General features: G+C 47.6%; 1 protein-coding gene, 1 long non-coding RNA gene and 1 other non-coding gene across 8 annotated transcripts in view; 1 reads left to right on the top strand and 2 right to left on the bottom strand.

Moving 5' to 3' along the window:
• Positions 1–3,664: 3,664 nt before the first annotated feature.
• LOC123387676 lies at positions 3,665–3,767 on the bottom strand. Its single transcript, XR_006602188.1, has one exon. It is a non-coding gene; the product is annotated as a U6 spliceosomal RNA (small nuclear RNA).
• A 192-nt stretch (positions 3,768–3,959) lies between these two features.
• LOC123387645 lies at positions 3,960–5,673 on the top strand. Its single transcript, XR_006602161.1, has 2 exons — positions 3,960–4,140; positions 5,104–5,673. It is a non-coding gene; the product is annotated as an uncharacterized LOC123387645 (long non-coding RNA).
• Positions 5,674–10,935: 5,262 nt separating this feature from the next.
• The window catches only part of TNFRSF11A (TNF receptor superfamily member 11a), a 55,755-nt gene continuing 44,194 nt past the window's right edge, over positions 10,936–22,496 (bottom strand). For 4 of the 6 annotated variants that reach the window (XM_045065693.1, XM_045065694.1, XM_013052771.2 and 1 more), the window contains one exon: positions 14,432–17,570. In XM_045065693.1, the coding sequence (XP_044921628.1) occupies positions 17,224–17,570 (347 nt within the window). In that variant the 3' untranslated portion in view covers positions 14,432–17,223. Of the gene's footprint in view, positions 14,282–14,431; positions 17,571–22,496 lie in introns of those variants that run through there. The other 2 variants (XR_006602160.1, XR_006602159.1) reach the window with 2 other exon arrangements.

Genomic DNA, 22,496 nt, shown 5'->3' with positions numbered 1-22,496 from the left:
CTGCTCCCCATTCTGGGCTTGGCTGGCCGGTCCTCTGTGGGGCTACTCAGAAGACTGCAGGGTCTGAGAAACCTTCGCTTGAATGCGGGGGGCCACTGGCCAGAAGCCTCTGTCTTCGACCCTACGACCTCTTCGGCAGACAAGGGCAAGAGCCGCTCCCCCGCAGGGTACATGCCCCAGCACCCGGTGGGTCCAGCTACTGCGGGAGCTCTCACGCGCAAGCGCACAGCGGCCCATACCGGTCACATGACCCCGCCCCGCCGCGATGTGGGCGGGGCTGACGCCAGGTGCTACACACGCGCAGAGAGATTCATTAGAGTCTGTTAAGTCCTGCCTCTACCTCTGGTTCCCAAGTTAACCCAGGCTTAGGCACTTAGGGCCAGAATCCTGGAAGAATTGTCTTCCAGGGGTTCCTAGATATTGGATCTTGGATTTAGTCAGAGGCGGTCAATCAAACAACAACAACAACAACAACAACAACAAAATGACTAAGGAATAGTTGGGCAAAACCCTAAGTAGGAGCTCGGTGCAAACCCCTGGGCTGCCCCCGACAGCGCCAGCAGGTATGGGTGGCCTGGGTTGGTAATTGCCACAGTGAAGAACAACCACCTCCTCTGACTCAGGCCGGCTCAGGAGTTCCATCTCCTCTTAGACCTCTAAATGTAAGGGGCCTGGCCACCTCGACTGGGGAGGGGAGTGACCATGCTAACAACGAGGGCTGGGGCTGTGAATGAAGGGATCCGAAGAAAAGGTTCAGGGGCATGTCTGGGACCTGGAAGCAGAAAAGTCTCAGCCCATACACTTGGCTGCTGAATTGGTCAGCAAAGGACACTGGCTGCTCCCAGTCCTCCTACGTCTGAGTGCTTGGATCACTGTGTACCCTGAAATCTCAGAGCTCAGCACCTAGTCCTCTCTCCATGCATCTTTTGGAACCCCTGATTGTGCTCTGCTCTGAGTAATTAGTAAAATTAGTTTGTAGTAATTATATCATTTTTCTTCTCATCCTCTTTAACATAGTATCAACACTTATGCAAATTGGGGATATTATCAATAATCAAGTATTTATATAACATCTGCTGTGAGACAGAAATCAACTGAATTAAGAATTTTCAAGGTGATCTATTTCAATTCTGGAGACTTCCAGAACTCCTAGGTCCTAGCAGGGAAGTGATTTATTTGGGAAGTATGGAGGGAGAAGTGTTGTCCACGGCTACTAATAAACGAGTGGAGGTGAATTCGAGTTTGCATGCGTTACAAATCAAGGACAAGTTAGGATCAGGATAGACCACCCTGGAGTTAATCATGTAGAGATACGTTTACTCCTGTCCTGATTGTTAGGTTCTTCGGGGCAGTGCTGTCCACAGTAGGAAGATAGGAGGCGGGAGCACCTCCTCTTTCAAAATAAAGTCATGTTTATAGGTATCCCATTTATAGCACTCCAACATATTTTGGGGAAACACAATTCAACCCACATACCACCCCCCTCCACAGGCCATATGTCTGGGAAAAGCCTTTCTTCAATAGCAGCTGTGACAGGAATGCCTAAGAGACTCAGAGCCCCATCTAAGATTTGGTCCAGAAGTCTCTGAAACCCGGGAGGAAAAAACTGACCCCCAAATTCTAAACCTTTAGTGGTTCTCCATTGGGCTGAATTCCAACTAGAGGCTAGAAGTCACCTTTGGGAGTGCAGATGATTCTTTGGGGAAAAATACACTGATTGCCCTTTTATATATGCAAATGAAAGCGTGTATCCTGTTCTGAAATAGGACGGTTCAAGGTAAAGGCATTTTTATTATAAGATAAAAATCTGTGTTCATAAATCTATAAAGTGATTCTGGGGGAAGCAGTTAGGCCTGGATTCTGGGTAGGGCAGAAATGGTTTTGAGTGCCTTCCTTTACTTGGGGTGGGGATGGGAAAAGTGGATGGTGGCTGGGAGTTAGAGGCTAAGGAGCGAGTCACCCTGAAGCCGTAGGGATGTGCTGGAGCTAGCTCCTGTAAATTTGGGCTCCTGTAAAATTGTAAAATTGTCAGGGATTTTGCAAGCTGGTTGATAAGCACAGCCATCATTAGAAATCAAATTATGTAGCACCTGGCTGGCTCAGTCGGTAGAGCATGTGACTCTTGACCACGGGGGTCGAGAGTCTGAGCCCCACACACTGGGAATCAGACTCCTCTAGCCCGTTGCTAAGCATCTAGCAACACACGGCTGGCAGGGGGACCCCGTGGAGGCTCTGGGAGTTGTCCTGTTTCCAAGGCTGTTTGTTTCTCTGCACCTGGAAAGGGGAATCAAGGAGCAGGCTAGAGTCTGAGCCCAGGACAAATTAACATAGAGGAGCCCAGCAGCAGAGCAAGCAGGTGACAAGGTGGCAGGAGGGGACGTGTGTGTGGCGCGCAGCTCAAGCCACATGGCTGACACCTCTAGCGGTTCGTAAGCTACGTGAGCTCAGCTCTGAGGCCCCCAGATAAAAAAGAGTGTGTAAACATAGCTTGTGGATTCTCAGAGAGTGTCTCACAAGGGACCATCAGAAAGGACGGAGTTTCCCATCATCCCACCAGCAGGGGCTCCCGCTGTGGGCTGGGAGCGTGAAAACCTCTCAGTTCCAGAAAGTCAACTGCGGTCTTCCTGACAGGCTTTCTCAAGACCTACAATGACCGACTGTGCCCCAGGACCCTCCAAGAGGGGACCATTTGTAGCACTTCCCAAAGTTAGCTGTGCCCAAAATATCTCAGGGGCTAGCCCTCCACGAAAACAAACTTCGGGAATCTCTAACCCAGACACATGTACGTTACGGAAAATGACCTGACCCAGCGCAGCTCAGTGATCCTGAAAGAAGGAGGTGCTTGTAACTTTCCCCACTCGTGACTGTGCTCAGGTGGGCCCACCCTTAGTGCCCTTCCTCCTCACCCCGTCCCCCAAAGTACACGAGGGGGAGAAATCTTTTTGCAATAATCTACTGAGGAGCAGCAAACTGCAGGATATCAGCAACTCCATCATGTGGCTGAAAACATCAATGAGGGTCAGGGTCGCCAAAGTTAGCAAATAAAATTATAGGATGTTCCATTAAATCTGCATTTCAGGGGCACCTGGGTGGCTCAGTGGGTTAAGCATCTGCCTTCAGCGCAGGCCATGATCTCAAGGTCCTGGGATCGAGCACCGCATCGGGTTCTCTGCTCAGCAGGGAGCCTGCTTCCCCCACTCTCTCTGCCTGTCTCTCTGCCTACTTGTGATCTCTGTCAAATAAATAAATAAAATCTTTTAAAAAAAATATGTATTTCAGATAAACAAGGAATAATTTTTTTAAGATTTTTTTTTTTTTAATTTGAGAGAGAGCATGAGCGAGGAGAAGGTCTGAGTGAGAAGCAGACTCCCCATGGAGCTGGGAGCCTGATGTGGGACTCGATCCCGGGACTCCAGGATCATGACCTGAGCTGAAGGCAGTTGTCCAACCAACTGAGCCACCCAGGCACCCCAACAAGGAATAATTTTTAATATCTGCACATCCCATGTAATATTTGGGAATTACAAATACTAAAAACATACTCAGTTGTTTCTCTGAAAATTTAAGCGGGCATCAGATATTTTCTTGGGCTCTCAAAGGAGGAGAGGGCTTTGGGGGCCAGACAGACCTGGCAGGACTTGGCCACCTAATTAGCAACATGAGGCAGTGAAGCAACCTCTTCGCAAATTTGCGTGTCACCCTTGCCCAGAGGCCATGCTAATCTTCTCTGTATCGTCCCGATTTTAGTATATGTCCCAAGTGAGGCCTGAAGCAACTTCTCAGACCCTGCGTTTCCCAGCTACACACAAGTATGGGAGGTAATACTTCCTTCATGGGGCACGGGTTAGAATTAAATTTGAAACTTCACAAAATGGACTCTGGCCCATAGTAGCCCCAGGTCCACTTTCTCCACATAGTTTCTCTTTCATTTGGGGTTAAACTTTGAGGAAACACTTCCTATTGCTGGCTCCTGAGGGCTGTTGGGAGCACAGAGCCGCTCCTAAGACTTGCACTGTCAACCTTGCAACTTCTTTGGGGTTTTGGTAGTTCAGAGTCAGGACCCAACGGACAGTTGCCTTCTCATCATTCCTGGGACGGCCCTTCAGACCCAAAGAACCTTGAAGACTTCTAGAAACCATGGTGAGACTAAACTGGTAGCCGCTTGTCTACCTAGTCATTGAAAGGTTCAGTGAGATTCTACCAGAACAGTGAGCTAATATCTTCATGGAAGCCTCCCTGTGCTGTGGGACGACAGGCCAGGGAAGAGGACGAACCTGCTCAGACCGTTCTCCTCTGTGTCTTTCCCACTACCCTGTAGTGGACACATCGCCATTTTGCTCTTAATCCCCCCCGGCTGCTGAAGGAAAACCTCAGACTTGATGCAGCAGCCTCCACTGCAAAGTATGGTGACTACTTCAAGCTGTCTTTGTCTTAGTATTTGTCTTGATGTGGGTGTATGTAATTATCTTGATTCCTGAGTTATTTCTCTAATTATGTTCCATTTGCATTCATGCTCATTATGTAAGTTTGGAGTATGCCTGGGTTGACTGGAAAGAAAATTGGTTGGCTTGGGAAGTGGGAATTAGAGGCAAATGTGGAGCAAGTTGGTGTTCTAAAATGCTTGTGTATAATTCTGGAAGTAGATAATCCATAGGTAGAATATACACAACTAACTCAAAAAAAAAAAAAAAAAAAAAAGCCATTTCCTGCAAGAGAAATGAGAACAGCCCAAGGTTGCCATTGTTCTAATTCTGGCTTTGGTTTTCCCCAGAGCACAGGAATCTTCACCATCTTTTCAAAACAACGTTAGGGAAGTCGAACACTTCCTTTTAAAGAAAATACCACCTCATTTGAATGTTTAAAAATACCCATTGAGCATAGGATCAATTGCTATCCTACCTACCGCTTGGGTATCAAGGATGTTTGTAAAAGTTTTAATTAAATAGTAAAGGGGGAAAGCCATAATTTAAGGGTGCAATTACCCAGAAAAACACTTTGTTTTATTATTAACTTCTTCAGGTTGATCTAAAACATAGATAGAAACCTTGCTTTTAGGTAACAAAACACTGCCAGGCTTTAGCAACTACTTTTAACTGTTTCTAGAGTCGGTTTGTGGACAGTATCCGGGCTCGTGAGGATGGCGAGCGACTGGATCTCTCCTACACCGGCGTACCGTGGGCGTGTGCTCACCACGCAGTCCAGCCCAGAAGCCGTGTCCACGCGAGAACCTGTATGTGAAGGTTTACAGCAGAGTTATTCGTCATTACCCCAAGCTAGAAAGAAGCCAAATGTCGCTCAATTGGCAAACGGACAAATTACTGTAAAGTAAATACTACTCAGCAATAAAAAGGAACAAACTACGAACACATGCAGAATCAAGCCCTGTGCCAAGAGAAAGAGGCCAGACGCTAACGGATACACACCACACGATTCCATCGATCCTGACAAAGACAAAGCTGTAAGGATGGAGAACAGAGCAGCAATCACCGGGGGGGGGGGGGGATGACTGACTACAAGGACCAGGGGGAGCTTTGGCAATGACACAAAGGCTCTGTGTCTCAACTGCGGCGTGGTTCAATGCATTTGTCAGAGTTTATAGAATCGTCGATGAGGGAAAGGTAAATTTTACTGCATGTCAATTACAATGTCTCCATGAAGCTGATTTAAAAACCAGTCATTTTGTGACTTCCTAATTATCATGCTGATGTTGAATAAGCTTTCATGAACACCCCCGATGCAAACATGGGTGGGCCGGGTGGACGGGTCCTTTGCCCTTAAATATCTAGCCGAGGTGGCACACTGTACCTGCTTTCCTCTGTCTGAGAAGAAGGCAATGCACTCAGTTGACAGGGCCCATGACTGACCTGTCATGCTCTTAAAGAACAGTGGCCTCCATCTGTCCCTTTTGGAAAAGCTCCTCTGTCCCACGGACGTCGTCTCCAGATCGTCCATGCCATCCATGGACCCTGGGATGTGGACACGTCAAGTAATCGCCGGATTTATATTTGTTTGCTTGACTTTAAAGATCTCTTAACTATGTCATGATGGCTGTTCCATTACTCATCATAAATACTGCAATAAATATACAGTCACTGACACAGATCTATAGGGCCCAGAAGCACACACATGGTGGGAGGCAGTCATGGGTAAATGCCCACGGGGGGGCTTGCTCGGGGGTGGGGGGTGGGGGTGTTTGATCGTCCTTCTGACACATCCCATGAATCAACACTTGCTCTCAAAGCTAAAAGAGGTTAAACAGTATCACCCTACCCAAAGAATGGAATCTCTTTGGGGGCATAGGGCCCATAGACTGTATGCTTAGGATATAAGGTATCTGATGCCACATTTTAGGGCTCAATGTTGAATCTGAGAAACTAAATCTGATTATCATGAAAAGCTATTTTAAAGATATTTTCATTACTGGCTTCCTCGCCCGCACTGGCTCAGCTCCATGCACGTCATTTCACTGCAGCTGAAAACAGGACACTTGAGAGAAAGCAAAACAGAGATAATCGTGACCGGCTGGCCACAGGATCGTTACAAAAGTGGGCGAGAACTCACCCTTTGGGGCTTGGGTGCAAAATCCACACACTGGCTTTGTGAGCCTGTGGAGATGATTAGCCTCTCTGACCCTTATCCTGTTGTGTAACCGAAATGACAGTCACCTCATGGACTGCTGTAGTGATTAAATGACATAACACTATGACATATGACATAACGCATGTACATTACTCAGCACGTCGCTTCAGCAAATGGTGGCTGTTTGCCCAACTGATGTGAAGGGAGGCTTCGTCTTCCCTCACGCTCTTCTTCCCCTAACAGAATGGCCAGCGATTGCTGCTGTTGCTCCTTCTCCACCGGCAGCCACAAGTGGACATATTTACAATGGGAATTTAAGGTCAAGAGCAGAGGCTCCAGTCAGTGTGGAGAGGACCCGGGCTCTGCATTAAATGACAGTTTAGCATCTGGCAAGGATCCTGGTCAGAGTCCTGGGCCCCTGGCTGTGCTGATGGCCCTGACATTGGAACTCTCACGAGGCCTAAGGTTTGTTTCTTTTATTGACAGGAATTATTTTCCCCCAGATTTATTGGGATAGAATTGTCATACAATATTGTGTGTGTTTAAGGCGTACAACATGCTGATCTGATACGTGTATATATATATATATATATATATTGTGAAGTTATTACAGTAAGGCTAGTTAGTACTTCCGCCCCCTCACAAATTACTACTTGGTCTGTATGAGTATGTGGGGAGAACATTCAAGAGCTATTGTCTTAGCCACTTTCAAATCCTTCGTATGGTGTTTTTACCTATAGTCATCAAGCTGTATGTTAAATCCCCGTAAGTCATTCGTCTTGTAACTGAGAGTTTGTACCCTTTGACCCACATCTCCCCATTTCCCCCCAACCCCCCAAACTCCCACGACCACCATTCTAGTCCCTGTTTCTATGAGTCTTACTTTTTTAGATTCTGCATATAAGTGAGAGCATACAATATTGGTCTTTCTCTGACTTAGATGACTTAGCATAACGCCCTCAAGGTCTATCCATGTTGTACAAATGGCAGGATTTCCTTCTATTTTATGGCCGCTTCATATATCATCAGGGATTATTGCTCTATCCTTCCTTTGCTTTCTGAACCATGGCCAGCACCGGGATAATAAAAATGCCTGTTTTAAAAAGGAAGGAAGACGCACAAAGAATCCTTATCTAAATAGCTCCATTTCCCCCCCAGCTTCTCCAGAGAAGACCCTTAAATTGTCAGGACTTCCAACTAGAAAAATATATCTTTTCTTGAGTCATTAACAATAGCAGAAATTGGAAGAGAAAAAATTCCTACAGTGATCTCATCCCTGTGTTTGATGTGTTTGTATTTGTCATTGGACCTAAGCAGTCTGGGGTGACACCTGGGTCAGGGTGCACACGTGGTCCAGGCCTCCTCCGTCCTCTTCTGGACACATTCCTGCCACACACCTGACCATCCCAGGTGGCCTCCTCTGGTGTTAGTGACCCTCCCTGGCCACAGCTGATTGGGCTGATCCATATAACCTATGAATGATACTCTGGTTCCGTAGTTACGTTGCAGTGACCAGAGTCTATCTCGTGGAATTTGGACCTGTCATATGTATAAACTGGACAGTTCATATACTGTACATATGCACACACAAAGCTCATATGTTACACACACGCACGCACATATCTATATGGCCAGTGGGTAGTGGACGCTGAGAAGGCAGGGATCTGGGAGCTGGAGACTGAGGAAGAGAGTAGCCATTTTACACACTGCACATAGCAAGGTCGTGAGGAGAGACTGGGAGGTAAGGGAGGCAGAACAGAGCGGCAGTGTCTGGAATTACCACAGTCCCCCCCTTCCAGCACTTGGGGCTTCACTTTCCCCTGCCGTCCTGAGATCCCTCCCTCGCTTGCCCTGACTTCTCCAGAGTGGGTTCCTAACTCCTGAAACCTTCACACAAGCCATTGACCCAGTCAGAAATGGGTGTTGGTTTCAACTACCATGGAGTAAGGCTTAGAAAAACATTTTTTTTTTTTTTTAATTTGAGAGAGAGAGAACGTGTGCAGGAGAATTTGGGGAGGGGCAGAGGGAGAGAGACCTCAAGCAGATTCCCTGCTGAATGCGGGAGGGGGGGCACGGCGCTCAATCCCATCACCCTGAGATCATGACCTGAGCCGAGATCAGCTGTCGGGTGCCTAACAGACTGAGCCACCCAGATGCCCCTAAAAGACTATTTATTTATTTATTTATTTTCCTAAAAGACCATTTAAAGACAGTGCTATGGGTCCATACACACTGCCAGTGGCTGAAATGGTGAGGCGGAGTCCAAACCCTGCCCTTCGTGTTTGAGGGGGCCCATCCCAGGGAGGGCGGGGTCTGCATTCACCAAGCGGTGCAGCGGTCTGCCCACTGGCGCAAGAGGAACAAATGGGGTAATTTCTAGGAAAAGGCCAAGTTCTAAAAGAGCCATTGGTAGAAGGTTAACCTCTAGCAAGAAGATCTCAGCACAGCCCCCTCTGCAGCTGGGGCCCCCTGGGATGGGGGAAGGGAAATGGAAGATGCCGAGGAAGGGACAGAGGGAAGGAGACGAGGCAGGGAAGGCTCTCAGTGTTCTGGAGACAAGTGTTGAGGCAGGGAGGGACAGAGGAGTCATTGAGGGAACAATAAGAAATGTGGGACCCACACGGGAGGATGGAAAGGGGGAGGGGCACCAAGGGCCTGGGGCCCAAGGTGGAGAGTTGAGAATGGCTTGAGCAAGAGGAAAAGAGAAAGAAAGAGACACAGAATGAGCAACCACAGAAAAGAGGTCAGGGTAGTGGGAGAGGAATAGTGGGAGAGAACGGGAAAGGGCAGCCAGAGATGCTCCCTGGTTCTGACGCTTTCTCCCCATCTAGCTCTTGTCATGGCCTCTCCCTATCTAGACTGTCCTCGTTTTTTGACTGGTCCAAAGGGAACAGATTTTCCTTCCAAATACCTCCCCCAAGAGATTGAGAAAGGCTTGTGAGCTCAGCAGTGCCCTGTCACAGCCCCTGGCCACTGTCCAGCTCTGTCCCACTCATAGAGATACTGTGCACTGCCGAGGGAGGGGAGGCCCCAGGGTTAAAATCACATTCACCTTGCTCATGCACAGCCTTGGTCTCCAGAGATGAGTCAGAGGTGGCTGGACCTCAGGAGCCCCCACCTGTCTGGCCCAACCCTTCACCACCAGCATGAGAGCCCCTTGGGAGCCCGTGGTGTCCCTCCTGCTGGGGGAACCTCACTAAGATGCTCCTGATCCTTTAAGAAGCACGCTGGTGCTGACCCTCTCAGGAGGCTGCTGGACTTCCCTGATCCCCAGCACTAGCTCTGCAGACCAAGCCCATTTTATAGGGGACAACAGCTCCCTTTACCTTCCAGACACTGTCTAGCCCTACATTCAGGCGACTGACAATCTTTCTCAAGGCCGCCTGCTCTCTCTGTTTCCACACAGAGAAGATAGGAGTTTGTTTTTTTTTTCTTCTTATTCAGTCACTCATTATTTTCGTATTATGAATATAAAAATAATGAAATCAGAAAATATCAATAGAAAAACATTCCATCTTTCCTCAACCAATAAAAAGACATTTACGTCAGCATGCTTATCACGAAACTCACAATTTCCACGGGTGAACGTGTTCCCTAGAAGTGTGCCTGCTTCACTCCAGAAAGCCTTATAGGATGTGACAGTCCACGGAACAAGGGGTGGCTCTCGGCCCTGACACTGGGAGTCCCACTGTGAAAAGAGTTTTCATTGTGGAAACATTTACTCTGAATAAATATTACTGGTGGTACACACCTCCTGAAACGTATTTTTTTTAGAAAATAAAAAATTTTAATGTCTTTATTTTTCACAAACAGTAGTAAATACAGAATCCCCTAAAAGCCCTAAATACCTATATATTCTTGTATCCAGAATACAGAAGAACTTTCAAAACTCAATAATAAATAACGCAATTAAAAAGTGGGCAAAAGGGGTGCCTGGCTGACTTGGTCGGTAGAGGGAGCGACTCGATCTTGGGATTCAGAGTTCAAGCCTCACACTGGACACAGAGCTTACTTAAAAAAGAGAATAGACTAGAATAAAATAAAATAGATGGGCAGAAGATTTGAACACATGCTTCACCAAACAAGAGGTAAAGATGAAGAGATGCTCCATCGTGGACCGCAGAGTAAAGCCACAATGAGACACTATACGTCTAGCAGAACGGCTAAAATTAAGAGTCAAACAACTGACAATACCAAGTGCTGATGAGAACGTGAAGCAACTGGCACTCCCATTCATTGTTGATGTGAGTGCGGAACGGCCCAGCTACTCAGAAAAATAGTTTTGCAATTCCATGCATATATTTACTACATGACCCCACAATCCCACTCCTAGCAGAAATGAAATCACACGTCCACTCACGTTTTTAGAGCAACTTTATTTGTCATCGCCCCACACTGGAAGGAATCTGAAGGTTGGTGAGTAGATAAACGGTGGTGCATCCATCCCACAGAGTACGACTCTGCGATCAGAAGGAGCCAACTTCGGATACCCCCAACAACTGGGATGCAGCCCAAGGGCGTTATGCTAGAAGAAGCCAAACTCAACTGGCTTCCATTCAGACGACATTCCGGAAAAGGCAACACTATAGGGACAGAGAACAGAGAGCAGTTGCCAGGAGGTGGGAGTAACACAAAGAGGATTGATTACAAAGGCAAACAGGAAATTTTAGGGGACTGAAAATAGTCTCTGTCTTGATTGTGGTGGTTACACAACCATAAATTTTTGTCAAAACTTATACTAAAACTGTATCTCTAAAATGGGGTGAATCTTACTGGATATAAATCACAAACTCAATAAACCTGATATGAAAAATTGTTTGTTTTTTCCACTGAAGGAGTAGATATTTAGAAAAAGCTCTTTTCAGAACCTTAAATATACAGGTTTTTTGGTTTTTGTTTTGTTTTGTTTTGTTTTTGGTGGTGGTGGTTTCTTTGTCATTGAAATAGACCATGAAAGCCAGTAAGTTGAATTTGCTTTTCCATTTTAGGATAAGGTGTTTTACTACCTCTGCCTAAATTAAGACAACTTGTCAGAGTCTCATCACAAGAATGTGGTTTTTCTCATGACTCATGTCCACGTAGACTGTTTTCAGGACTACACCTGCCCATAAGAAATCAACAGCCTGGGTCAGAGGGGCGGGCTCCAGTCCCCTCCCAGAGGGGATCGGGTCTATATTGCCATGTTGTCCAAGCTGGTGGCAGATTTATTATCCCCCAGCACCCATTCTAATTGTACTGGCCAGTGAAGGCGATACACTGGGGGGCTACTGGGCATAAGCCCCCTTCCCTCCATGTGTGATGTCAGGAAATGACAACTTTGGATCAGCTGCCACAGTCTTGTGAATTTACAGTGGAAAAGGCGCACCCCTTGGGTCTTGTTTCAACGAGTGGGAAGGTGTCCGAGGTGGGGGGCAGAGTGATAGTTACGTGGCCCGACACAGGAAGTGGACGTGATGTCTGAGGCCCCCGCTGTGCCCAGGAATGGACAGCTGTAAGAGACCACAGAGGGTGCTGTGTAACAGCTGGGTCTCTACCACTAGCATCTTCCAGGAGTTCTGCTGGTGCGTGGCTGTCCGTCTTCCCATCTCACCTTTGCCCCAGCGCTGTACACCAATATGGTTATCTTCAATTCACACACGTGGGAAACAGAGCTAAGGAGGGCCGCGGTGCGAGGGAAGGCAGTAAGCTGCAGGGCTGAATCTCGACTCCAGGTCTGCCTGGAGGGGGGGAAGCAGGGGGATGCCTCCAGGGCCTCACGGTAGAATGAAGTTACCGGAAACGTCCTGGAATTTGTAGTTTTAACTTTTTATGCTATTGGTAATCTTATTAGTGAAAATCTTAAGTGAAGATTTTTGGGGGCAAGTGTTCTTGCATGTCAGTGTTACTAAGGAGAATGGAGGAAAGAGATGCAAACTAAGCAGGAGTTTCAACTTCGCCCTGATACCTGGGATCAAGGTAACCGTGCAGGAATGAGTATGGACAGACAGACAGTCAGGCTCCCAAGAGCATGAGAAGCCAGGCTGAAGGGGATCATCGAGGATCACAGTCAGAGGTCGCTTAGGTGTCCCTCCCCATTCAGAAATGTATTCTGTGCTCCCCTTGCTCAAACCTTGGGAAACGCTGGGTTACTTTCCCAAGGGAGGCAGTTCCTTAGTGGGGCCAGCCATGTGGGTATCGGGCCAGGGTCTCCAGCATCTGTGGCCCCCTGCACCTCTGGCCTTGTCTTCAGTGATTCCAGCTGACATGCTGTGCCCGCTGCTGGCCCCACCTCTTTTTGGCAAGGCTCAAGTCCTCACAGGGCAGTCTGTTCACCAGCCGGCACAGCCTCCTTCCTTGGCCTCGGTTGGGGGTAGGGGTGGGGTGGTCGAACTGTGGCAGGAATTCCTCAGATAATCTCTGTTCCCAGCAGCTCCTCTCCTGCCCTGGGGCAGAGCAACACCCAAAGTCTTCCTTAGCTCCCTAGGAGGACCCCAGATGCCTTGGGACTCTCCAGCCCGCTTCACCTCCTTTCTCAGGGATGCTCAGGGCCAAGCATAAATAAAAACGATGACTCACCAACTGAATGTTTAGGCCTTTGAATGCTTATTTCCTCCCCTCAAAGGGGGTTATGCGACTGGTGCCCAGAGCACCCCCCAGCTCCCCGGAGCAGATGGCCAAGGGGAGGCATGCATCCTGAGACTGTCAAAGAGCCAATGTTTCAAAATGACGCCTCTTCCACCAGAGACAGAACCCTCACTCAAGCTCGCTCTTTTGCCCAATACCTCACCATGGTTTGCTGAATGAGCATAAAGGGTGAGTGGAACATCTCTTATCTGTTTCTATACTAGGTTCCTCTACAGTCTTCTTGACTGTGCAGTAGTTGCTCTTCAGTGACTTGTGCCGCTGGAATGCAGTAGTACAGTCGACACAGGACCCCGACCATGGATATTTGGCTTTGGAAGGAATTTCAGTCCTTAAATATGGATGTGGGGGTCTCTCTGTTGGAATGTGATCATTGGAGATGGAAGCACCCCCTGGGGGCTGGGAACATCCCTCTCTTATTCCCAGATGTGCTCTGGGAGCATTTTACTCCACACCATTTTATTCTGAACAACACTCCAGTGTAGACGGATGATAAAAGGGACTCATTCTTCCCCTTCCTGCATCCATCCCTCTCCCTCTCTCACGCTGCTCCTCTTCCCGCTAAGAGCTGGGGCTCTGTCTCCCCCAACTCCTGAACCTGAGCTGCCCCTGTGTCTTGCTCTGGCCAACAGAGTGTGGCAGAAGTCACAGAATACCAGTGCTCGCACTGGGATGCTTGCTCTCTCAGAAACCTGCCACCACCAGAGAGCAAGGCCAGACTAGCTCGCTGGGAGGCTGAGGGAGCACATGGGGAGAGCTCAGGCTGGCCCCTGCTAACCGCAGCCAGCCAACAGCAGCCAGCCTGCACATGGGTAAGCAAGCCTTACCAGGCTCACTCAGAACCACCCAGTTGGGACCAACCCACAGAATAAATGGTGGTTGCTTTAAATCACTATGTTTTGGGGTGCAGAAACCCCTTCCTCCTACCACAGGAAGGTTCCAGGACATGACATTCAAATTGTTCTTTGCACTTACAGGTAGAGAGAGAAATGCATTCTGCCTTCTTTGGGTAGCGGAGGTAAATGTGAGCGGGAGACCCTATACTCCACTTCCCTTTCCACTCTTTCGCTGCACAGCCAACCTGTATTTTAAAGAATTTTCTTAGGAGATCAACAGTAGATATATCGTCAAAGCAAAGCCTTTTCTGTCCCAACTCTGTTGCTGAGGGTTCCACCGAAAAGAAACAATATAACCAACATCTGACACGATAGCAGACCACAGAGAGCAGAAATAAGTCACATCCATTATTTTGCAAAGAGCCCTGTTCAAACAACCATTTAAAAACATTTTTTTTATGGTGAACTCTGAGTTTAATAATCTCTTTATCACATTCCCCAAACAATTTTTCATTATTGTCTTCATTTTATTCTGTTTACATCTGTCATATACGTCTCTGTAACACATAGACACAGACTTCTATTTGTCATAGATTTCTACCACTTAATTGTCTTTGGATCAATATCGACCGTAGGGATCAGGGTGGGAAAGAATACTACCTTTTTCTGAAGGTAGATTCTTAATGTGTTTATTTAGCACCTTTTATTTAAGGAGCTCAAGATACTTAAACATTCACTGTAGCATCCTTTTGTTACCTCTGGGTAAGGAAAGTGTCAAAAATGATCGCTAGTGCTTTTTTATAAAAAGAAATAGGAAAGTACAGAAAGGTGAAAATAGGGTCCATGAGATGATTCCAGTCACAGTAGAAACTCGGGTCTTTAGCTTAGCATTCTACTCTGCGAACCATATTTTGTCTGTTAAACACACTCCATATCAAAATGTATAATAGTTTCTTCCATTTTTATGACATGTCTCTTCGGAAGGATGTTAACTAAATGGGCAGAACAAACAGTAGATTCCCACAAACTAATCATCCTGGCAATGCGGTTACTTCCTGCAGCTTTTTACGTAAGCTAAGGAGTCCCATAAATTAGAGAGCTAGCCTTTGCTCCTCCACTAAAAATTATAATTGAGGGGTGCCTGGGCAGCTCAGTTGGTTAAGCATCTGACTCTTGATTTCAGCTCAGGTCATGATCTCAGGGTGGTGAGACTGAGGCTCACGTTGGGCTCTGCGGTGGGCATGGAGCCTGCTTGAGATTCTCTTTCCCTCTCCCTCTGGCCTGCCCCCCCAATCATTCTCACTTTCTCTTTCCCTCTCTCTCAAAAACAAAAAAATCATAATCGCTATTATTTCAGTGTTTCCAAGAGATCTGCCACCAGTAGGGAGAAATCAGCGACCAAAGGTCATTCCTTCAGCCAGGCACCTATGGCCATTTAAGTCTGGACACTGACCACTATTAGCACTCTTAAAACCTACCAGAACCACAAAATTAATTTAATATGTTTAGGCATTTTAACTTTTCTTTGGTATATGAGAATACTCACTGACCATAACAGATGGAAGAAGTCAGGTCCTTCCTTTTAATGTGACTCACGCTGTGTGTTTCCTCACGAGAGAGCTGATCTTAGAGAAAAGTATCTCTTTGATAAGTTTTCTTAAATTCACAATATGAGGATTTGGTTTTTAAACAAGGAAAATAGCAGAAATGTTTTCCCATTTCTACAAGACTAAATTACAGATGCACAATTATTTAGGAAGAAAATAGGGTCTATTGCCTAAATACACTTAGGTGGTTCTTACTTAGAAAAAGAAAATGCAAATTAACATTTTGGCTTTATCCCTCTTTTCTTTTTTTTTTTTTCTGAAAGATTTTATTTATGTATTTATTTATTTGAAAGAGAACGAGCAGGAGAGGGGCAGAGAGGGAGAGGAAATCTCAAGCAGAGTTGGAGACCCTGAGATCATGACCTGAGTGGGAACCAAGGGTGAGATGCTTCACTGACTGAGCCACCCAGGTGCCCCATCTCTTCTTTCCTGAACTTTCCTGGCAGCTGCTTGTCACCCTGTACTCGGGCTATCCCGTGTCCTGTTTATTTCCCATGTATTTATGAGAGAGACATCAAGAATAAGAATGCCAAGCTGCACCAACTCGGATTTTAGAAAGTTAGTTACCAATGTAGGTGATTGCCTCTGCTGGAAGGAGTAAACACATTCCCCTCAGGAATGAGCCATTTGGGGGCGGGGGAAAGAAGGACCCGGTACGACTTCCGACTTCCGTCTGCCTGCAGAGTGACAGAAACTTAGAAACATTCAGGGGGGAAATGGGATTTCCCTTAAAGAAAATGAGAACACAAAATTTTTTTTTTGAAAACCAAAAGCCCTTCCATTTGCTCCCTGAGCCTCCCTCTAGGCTTCCCAGTCCAGGCCTTTTCGCCAAAAGTGCTTAGTACAGACCTCCCTGCCCCCACCCCAAAAACCCATCACCAAAATCCGGGCAACCTTTCAAGAAGGGGTGCACAAAATACGTAAAGGAGACCAGCACCCTTAGGAGAATTTCAAGAAAACCCTTACATAGTCCAAACAAAAAGGGGAAGAGTATTAAGAAAATGTTACCGAAATGAAATACAAATACAAGGGGCGGGGGGAAGCAGACCCAAAGAGAACAATCATTAAAACATGAGCCATAAAGAGACAAACTAATGATGAAGTGATAATGGGGAATAGGATGGGACGGAGGAAAACCGAAAACCCCGAAAGGAGGTAAAAGTGGAGCGCCGTGTACCTGTGTCATCAGTTGATACGTGACTGTGGGTATCAGTAAATGCTCATAACAAATGCAGGTGTTTGAAAAGTGCCCGATTCTACAGAGTACGGCGGGCGCTGACCGTCGGGTCATCCCACGCGGATGTACCCGGAGGGAGCGTCGTCGGGGAGCAGATGGGGGGGGGGGCCCGCCGCGCCCCGCCCGGCACAGGTGCGCGCCGCCCCCCCAGGCCCCGCCCCGGCGCAGGTGCGAGGGCCCCGCCCCCACTCCCGGCCCGCCCCCGTCCGCGCGCGGGGCAGGTGCGCGTGGCTCCAGGACGCGGCCCCTGCGGTGCCCACAGAGGACCGGCCGGAGGTCGGCGCTCACCCCCAGGCAAGGCAGCTCTGAGGGGCGCCGAGAGCCGCTGCGGGTCCCCGGGTGCTCAGCGCCGCGCCCCTGCCGCGCCGGCCTCGGCCTCCCCCTGCTCCTGCACCGGCCGCGAGGCCTTGTCGGGCCCCGGGGCGCCGCGCTCCTGCAGCCCCCCGCTCGGGCGCGCGTCCAGGCCGGCACACGGGTCGGGAAAGCGCGGCCCGAGGCCCGCGAACGAGTCGCAGCGCGGCGAGCTCTCCTCCTGCACCGGGTGGCCCACCGGCTCCCCCGCGCCGCTGCCCGGCCCCGCCGGGCCCTCCTGGGAGTTCTGGCTGACGTAGACCACGATGATGTCGCCCTTGAAGTTCATCACCTGCCCGCTGGAAATAAACGTGGAGTTACTGTTTCCAGTCACATTTCCTGCAGGGGGAGAAGGAGAGAGAACGGGCAGAAGGTGAGTCATCGGTTCTGGGTGAGAACTTGGTCTTGTGAGGGAAGTTTCCCAAGGGAACAGGCTGTTCCAGCAGCGGCGTCCCCTCCGACACCGTCCCAACGCGCACGGACGCTCCCAGCGGTTCCTTCATGTGTCAGCTCACCAGGCGCGCTGCGGCTGAGGAAGGAGGGTGGGGGAGAAGGCGAAAGAGAAGCAAGACTGTGGGCCATGCTCCAGTTTCGTCGTCTGCCACGCGGGACTCGCGACACCGGCAGGCGAGCACAGCAGGTGTCGGGCTGTAACAGGTGCGGCCGTTACCTGGGAAAAGGTGTGCGTGCGGAGATCCCCAGGCGGCAGACAGACAGTGGCCTGGCTGCGGTCGGATGCCTCAGTGAGGGAGCGCGCTGCTGGAGGGAAGGTTGTTGCTTGATAGGACCCCGGAGCCCAGGAGCCCAGCCTCCCCTGTGACCAGACGGTCACACCTCCGAACCTTCCACGGAGGTCCCTACCAGTTCAGCCCTGGAGGGCCATGGGTCGACCCAGGCTCAGTATTTAGCAGAGGTTAAATCAATTTCCTTAACACCTTTAACTCTTGGAACAAAAGAGATTCATAAGACTAAACTAGAAGAAAAGAAATCCTGTAAATCACTCTTTCCTTCTGAACCCTGAGGTGTGTTTTGTCCCTATGGGGTTCTACCATCACCTCTTTGTGGGTGACTAGATTTGATTGGATCAGTCTTTAATTGGTGAGCCTTTTGGGAAACAAATACAAAGTTCAACAAGGGAAGTCGCTACTCTTATTACTCTTCTATTTTAAAAAACCGGTATCTAGAAATGTCCAAGGGGAAAATGAATGCTATCAACCAAGCACATGCAGAAATATCCCAACACTCAGTATCAGAAACAGAATCATTCTGAGGAGAAGAGGGGAACATCAAAATGGCTCCTCACTGTTAACGTCCTCATCTTTTTTTCTCAATTACTGTGACCCAGCTTCATAATAATTTATACAAATTAGCTTTCTAGCACTACTCCACACGAAGAGATTTCCCCCATATTTGGAAGGCAAGTTTTGGATAGTTTGACTAAAATACCAACAGTCTACAGGAAAATCCCATTGGGGAGACTTCCTTCCACCCACAAGGTGCCTTGAGAGGAGCTGAGATGAAGACCCAGTGACCCAGGGAACTACAAGGATTTTAAATGAAAACAGATGTCACGTGTGAGCGACAAATCGGAAAGATTTATGACTCACGCTGTTTCTGTCACAGGCAGTTGTAGGGGGTATATTTCAAGATGGTGGTGGGGATTTATTTGCCTAATAAGCCCCCCCAGCAACATGGAGGAGGCCAGCTAGTGTTTCCATTCACCGGCTAGCTGGATCACTCCACATCCTTTGGAATTTATCAGCAAGTGCTCCTAACATATGATGTACTCTACACTAGGAGTCTTCTACTTTCTAGTCTGTCTGTGCCTTTATTTCTCTCCCACCAGTTACGAAGTTAGTTCTCAGTTCTGTTTTCACTGGGTGAACTCATTAGGAAATCTAATTAACTATCTAGTTTCTAACGTGGTAAGATGTAGATGTGATACAAGAGGGGAAGTGTTTCTGTAAAAACTCAAGTGAGTGCAAGGACCCAAATAAAAGTGAGTCAGTCACTCAACGCAAAACAAAAGACAATATCCACAAATGGCTGAACTGGTACGGTGACACGGACAAAAGAACTATTGAAAAAAAGGAAACACATGAAAACTACAGAAGGATCTTGCACTCAAATTTGCTTTGCAAATTTCTACAATTTCCCATTCCACACTAAAGACTGAGAGAGTGGAAGTTAAGATCATGAGGTTAATGTGAAAAAAAAAAAACTATCATCAGCCAACACATATGGCCCTTTACTAAAAATAATCCATGTGAATGTTAAGTTTTACGTTTTAAGTTTAAAAAGGTGCCCAAGACATGGGATGTGTAAATGACTTCTCCAAGTAACTCAGCAACTACTGACCCTGGGCTGATACCAGGGCCTCTCCTGTGGCGGCTGCTGGAGGAGTGGGCGCCATGACACTGAAGTCCTCCCAGTGGAGAGATCACTAGTTAGTGAACAGACATCAAAGTGAGAAATTAACAACAGTATGAAGATACCATCAACATTCTATTCTAACTGAAACATACCATGTTTTTTTAAAATAAAAGCAGCAATTTAAAAAGTTGTTTAAAGGTGTGATTTTCTGCATATAGTTCCCCTAGTCTGTTATTAGAACATCACTGGCTTCTGGTTCTGCTGGTCTCAGTAGAATGGAGAGCTACACAGAGGGCTTCGCTAGCCACTATGTGATTAGCTTATGGCTTTGAATTTAATCTCCCATCTTCTTCATCCTCTTCATACAGAGATTTATCCACTTATGTCATGGTACATATGATTTCTCCCCCATTTTAATTAAAATTTTTTTTCCCAACAAATCATCCTCATGAATCCACTGTTGCTGACTTCTTCCTGGCCAGAATATTCAATTTGTCTGAGCTCAAGTCAAAGCCCATTTTTTCTTATCATCTTGCACATCAAGATCTTGTTTAATTATGCACATTAAGAATTTCATCCCATGCCAATTTGCCTCATGGCAAACAATATCTTTGATATATTCCACAGGATCTATATTCTTATTTTTTTTTTCTCATCTAAAATGGAACTCAAAACTTTTCGCCTGAGATATATTTAAACATTTCAGAATCCTTTGACTGAGACTGGATCAAGAATATTCTTTTGGGGCTAGGGTAGAGACAGAATGGTGGAGATGGACAAGAACAAGGCCTTTAAATTCCTGACAATTAGGATGTAAAGAAAAGGTATCTAGAAGGAGTGTAAGATTCTAAAAGCAATTTTATTTTTGGGGGTGCCTGGGTGGCTCAGTGGGTTAAAGCCTCTGCCTTTGGCTCAGGTCATGATCCCAAGGTCCTTGGATGGAGTCCCACATCAGGCTCTCCGCTCAGCAGGGAGGCTGATTCCTCCTCTCTCTCCGCCTGCCTCTCTGCCTACTTGTGATCTCTCTCTGTATCAATAAAAAAATAAAATCTTTTTTTTAAGCAATTTTCTTTTTTTAAAGATTTTATTTATTTATTTGACAGGCAGAGATCACAAGTGGGCAGAGAGGCAGGCAGAGAGGAGAAAGCAGGCTCCCTGCTGAGCAGAGAGCCCGATGCGGGGCTTGATCCCAGGACCCTGGGATCATGACCTGAGCTGAAGGCAGAGGCTTTAACCCACTGAGCCACCCAGGTGCCCCTTAAAGCAATTTTCTTTTTCACATTTCTTTTTTTTTTTTAACTCAAGGTAAAATTAATGACAAAGACGTCCTTCGATTAAGTCCGAGTGCATTCCGTCCATGCTGACTTTTATGAAAGTAGTAAACTGACATAGACTGGAGTTCCTAAAAAAGTTCTACTGATCTGCCAGTGACAGTAAGTGGCAGCAGAGCCATCTTCAGGGGCACGTGACCTGTGTGGTTAATGGCGCCCTACCCTCAGAAGGCCATGCTTGATTTAATGCTCTGCTGTCATCATCTTGGACTTACTAATTTCTGCACATGGACACCTCATGTTCTCATTTTTCACTGGGCTCTGGAAATGATGTAGCAGGTACTGAGTGGCTGGCAGCTCTAAGGATTGTTGCTCTGGGGTCTTCCCCCACATCGATGCTTTAATTTAGTGTGACTCATTTTGGAGGTAACCTCTTCTAAGTTGGAGATCTTTCAGTATTGCAGAAGTATTTGTGAATCTGACTTTCTGTACCAATACAGAACTCGAGGTTTGGGAAGACACTGAGTCACAGAGGCTATCTACCTGGGCCAGTGAAACGTGGATCCTTTGATATAGTTCCCTGATGCTCAAGCCACTTGTTATTTGCTATGGAAACATCTGACACCAACTTTCTGGTGTAGCACTGAGGCTCGTCCCTTTGAGGAAAAGTCTAGGATGGTATCAATGCTACCTCTGATGCTTTGCCTACAGCCTCGAGTTTTGGTTTCTTCAGGGTGCAATGAGAACCAAGCCACCTGCCAAGCAGTCTGAGTGCAGAATCCTTCTAGAGCTGTCTTCCCTCAACGTTCACAGTTGTCTCACCCACCTCAGCTTCCACAGCAAACAGATTTTGGATTCACTCTTTGAATAGTCCAGAAGCACTGAACGGTTTTCACAGAAACAGTTCTCATGCTTTTCAAACTGACTTGTTTTTACCAGCTCACCAGTTTCAACGGGATCAGCTCACAGTCCTGGGGCAGGGAACACCCACGGATTTAGTAAGGACGGCCATTCGCCAAGTGGGAGCAGAAGGGCCTGGGTATTCCTTAGGTGGGAGTGCTCCCAATCCAGAATTTACTGAGAGCTCCCCCCACACCGGGCTGGCTGCACTGCAAACACCAGCTCCCGGCTACTTCGCATGGCGGCATTCCAGGCTGACTTCTTTCTCCCCGCTCCCGCCTCCACCACTGCCTTAAGAAGGGAAACTCTCAAAGAGCCTTCTTCTCTCATGGCTTGTCCTAATGCAGACTGACCCGCTAGTCATCTAGTAATGTCAATGTCATCCTAGTGTTGCGGCCTCTAAAGAGCAGAAGGTACTCAGTGCTGACTAAAGGGATGAGGTTTCAGCGGCTGTCCAAGTCCAGCAGGGTACGTGGGGAGGGACAGAGGAGAGAGCAGGGGTCTGGAAGCTCTGGTCTGGTCCTGCTTGGCCCGCCCTAGCTGTGGGATTTGGGACAAGCCATTCTAACAACCTCTCCAGATGTCAGCCTGATTGTTTGTGAAATGAGGCTCAAGTTGCGAGCCCTGTTAGCCTGGCAGGTGCGGCCGCACAGAGCAGCATGGAACACCTGTTAAATGATGAAAGAAAGAAAGAAAGAAAGAAAGAAAGAAAGAATGAATG

This window comes from Mustela putorius, unplaced genomic scaffold, assembly GCF_011764305.1.
Source record: "Mustela putorius furo isolate JIRA1106 unplaced genomic scaffold, ASM1176430v1.1 tig00003858_pilon_pilon_pilon, whole genome shotgun sequence".
Lineage (NCBI taxonomy): Eukaryota > Metazoa > Chordata > Mammalia > Carnivora > Mustelidae > Mustela > Mustela putorius.
This window is presented reverse-complemented; position numbering and strand designations above follow the sequence as displayed.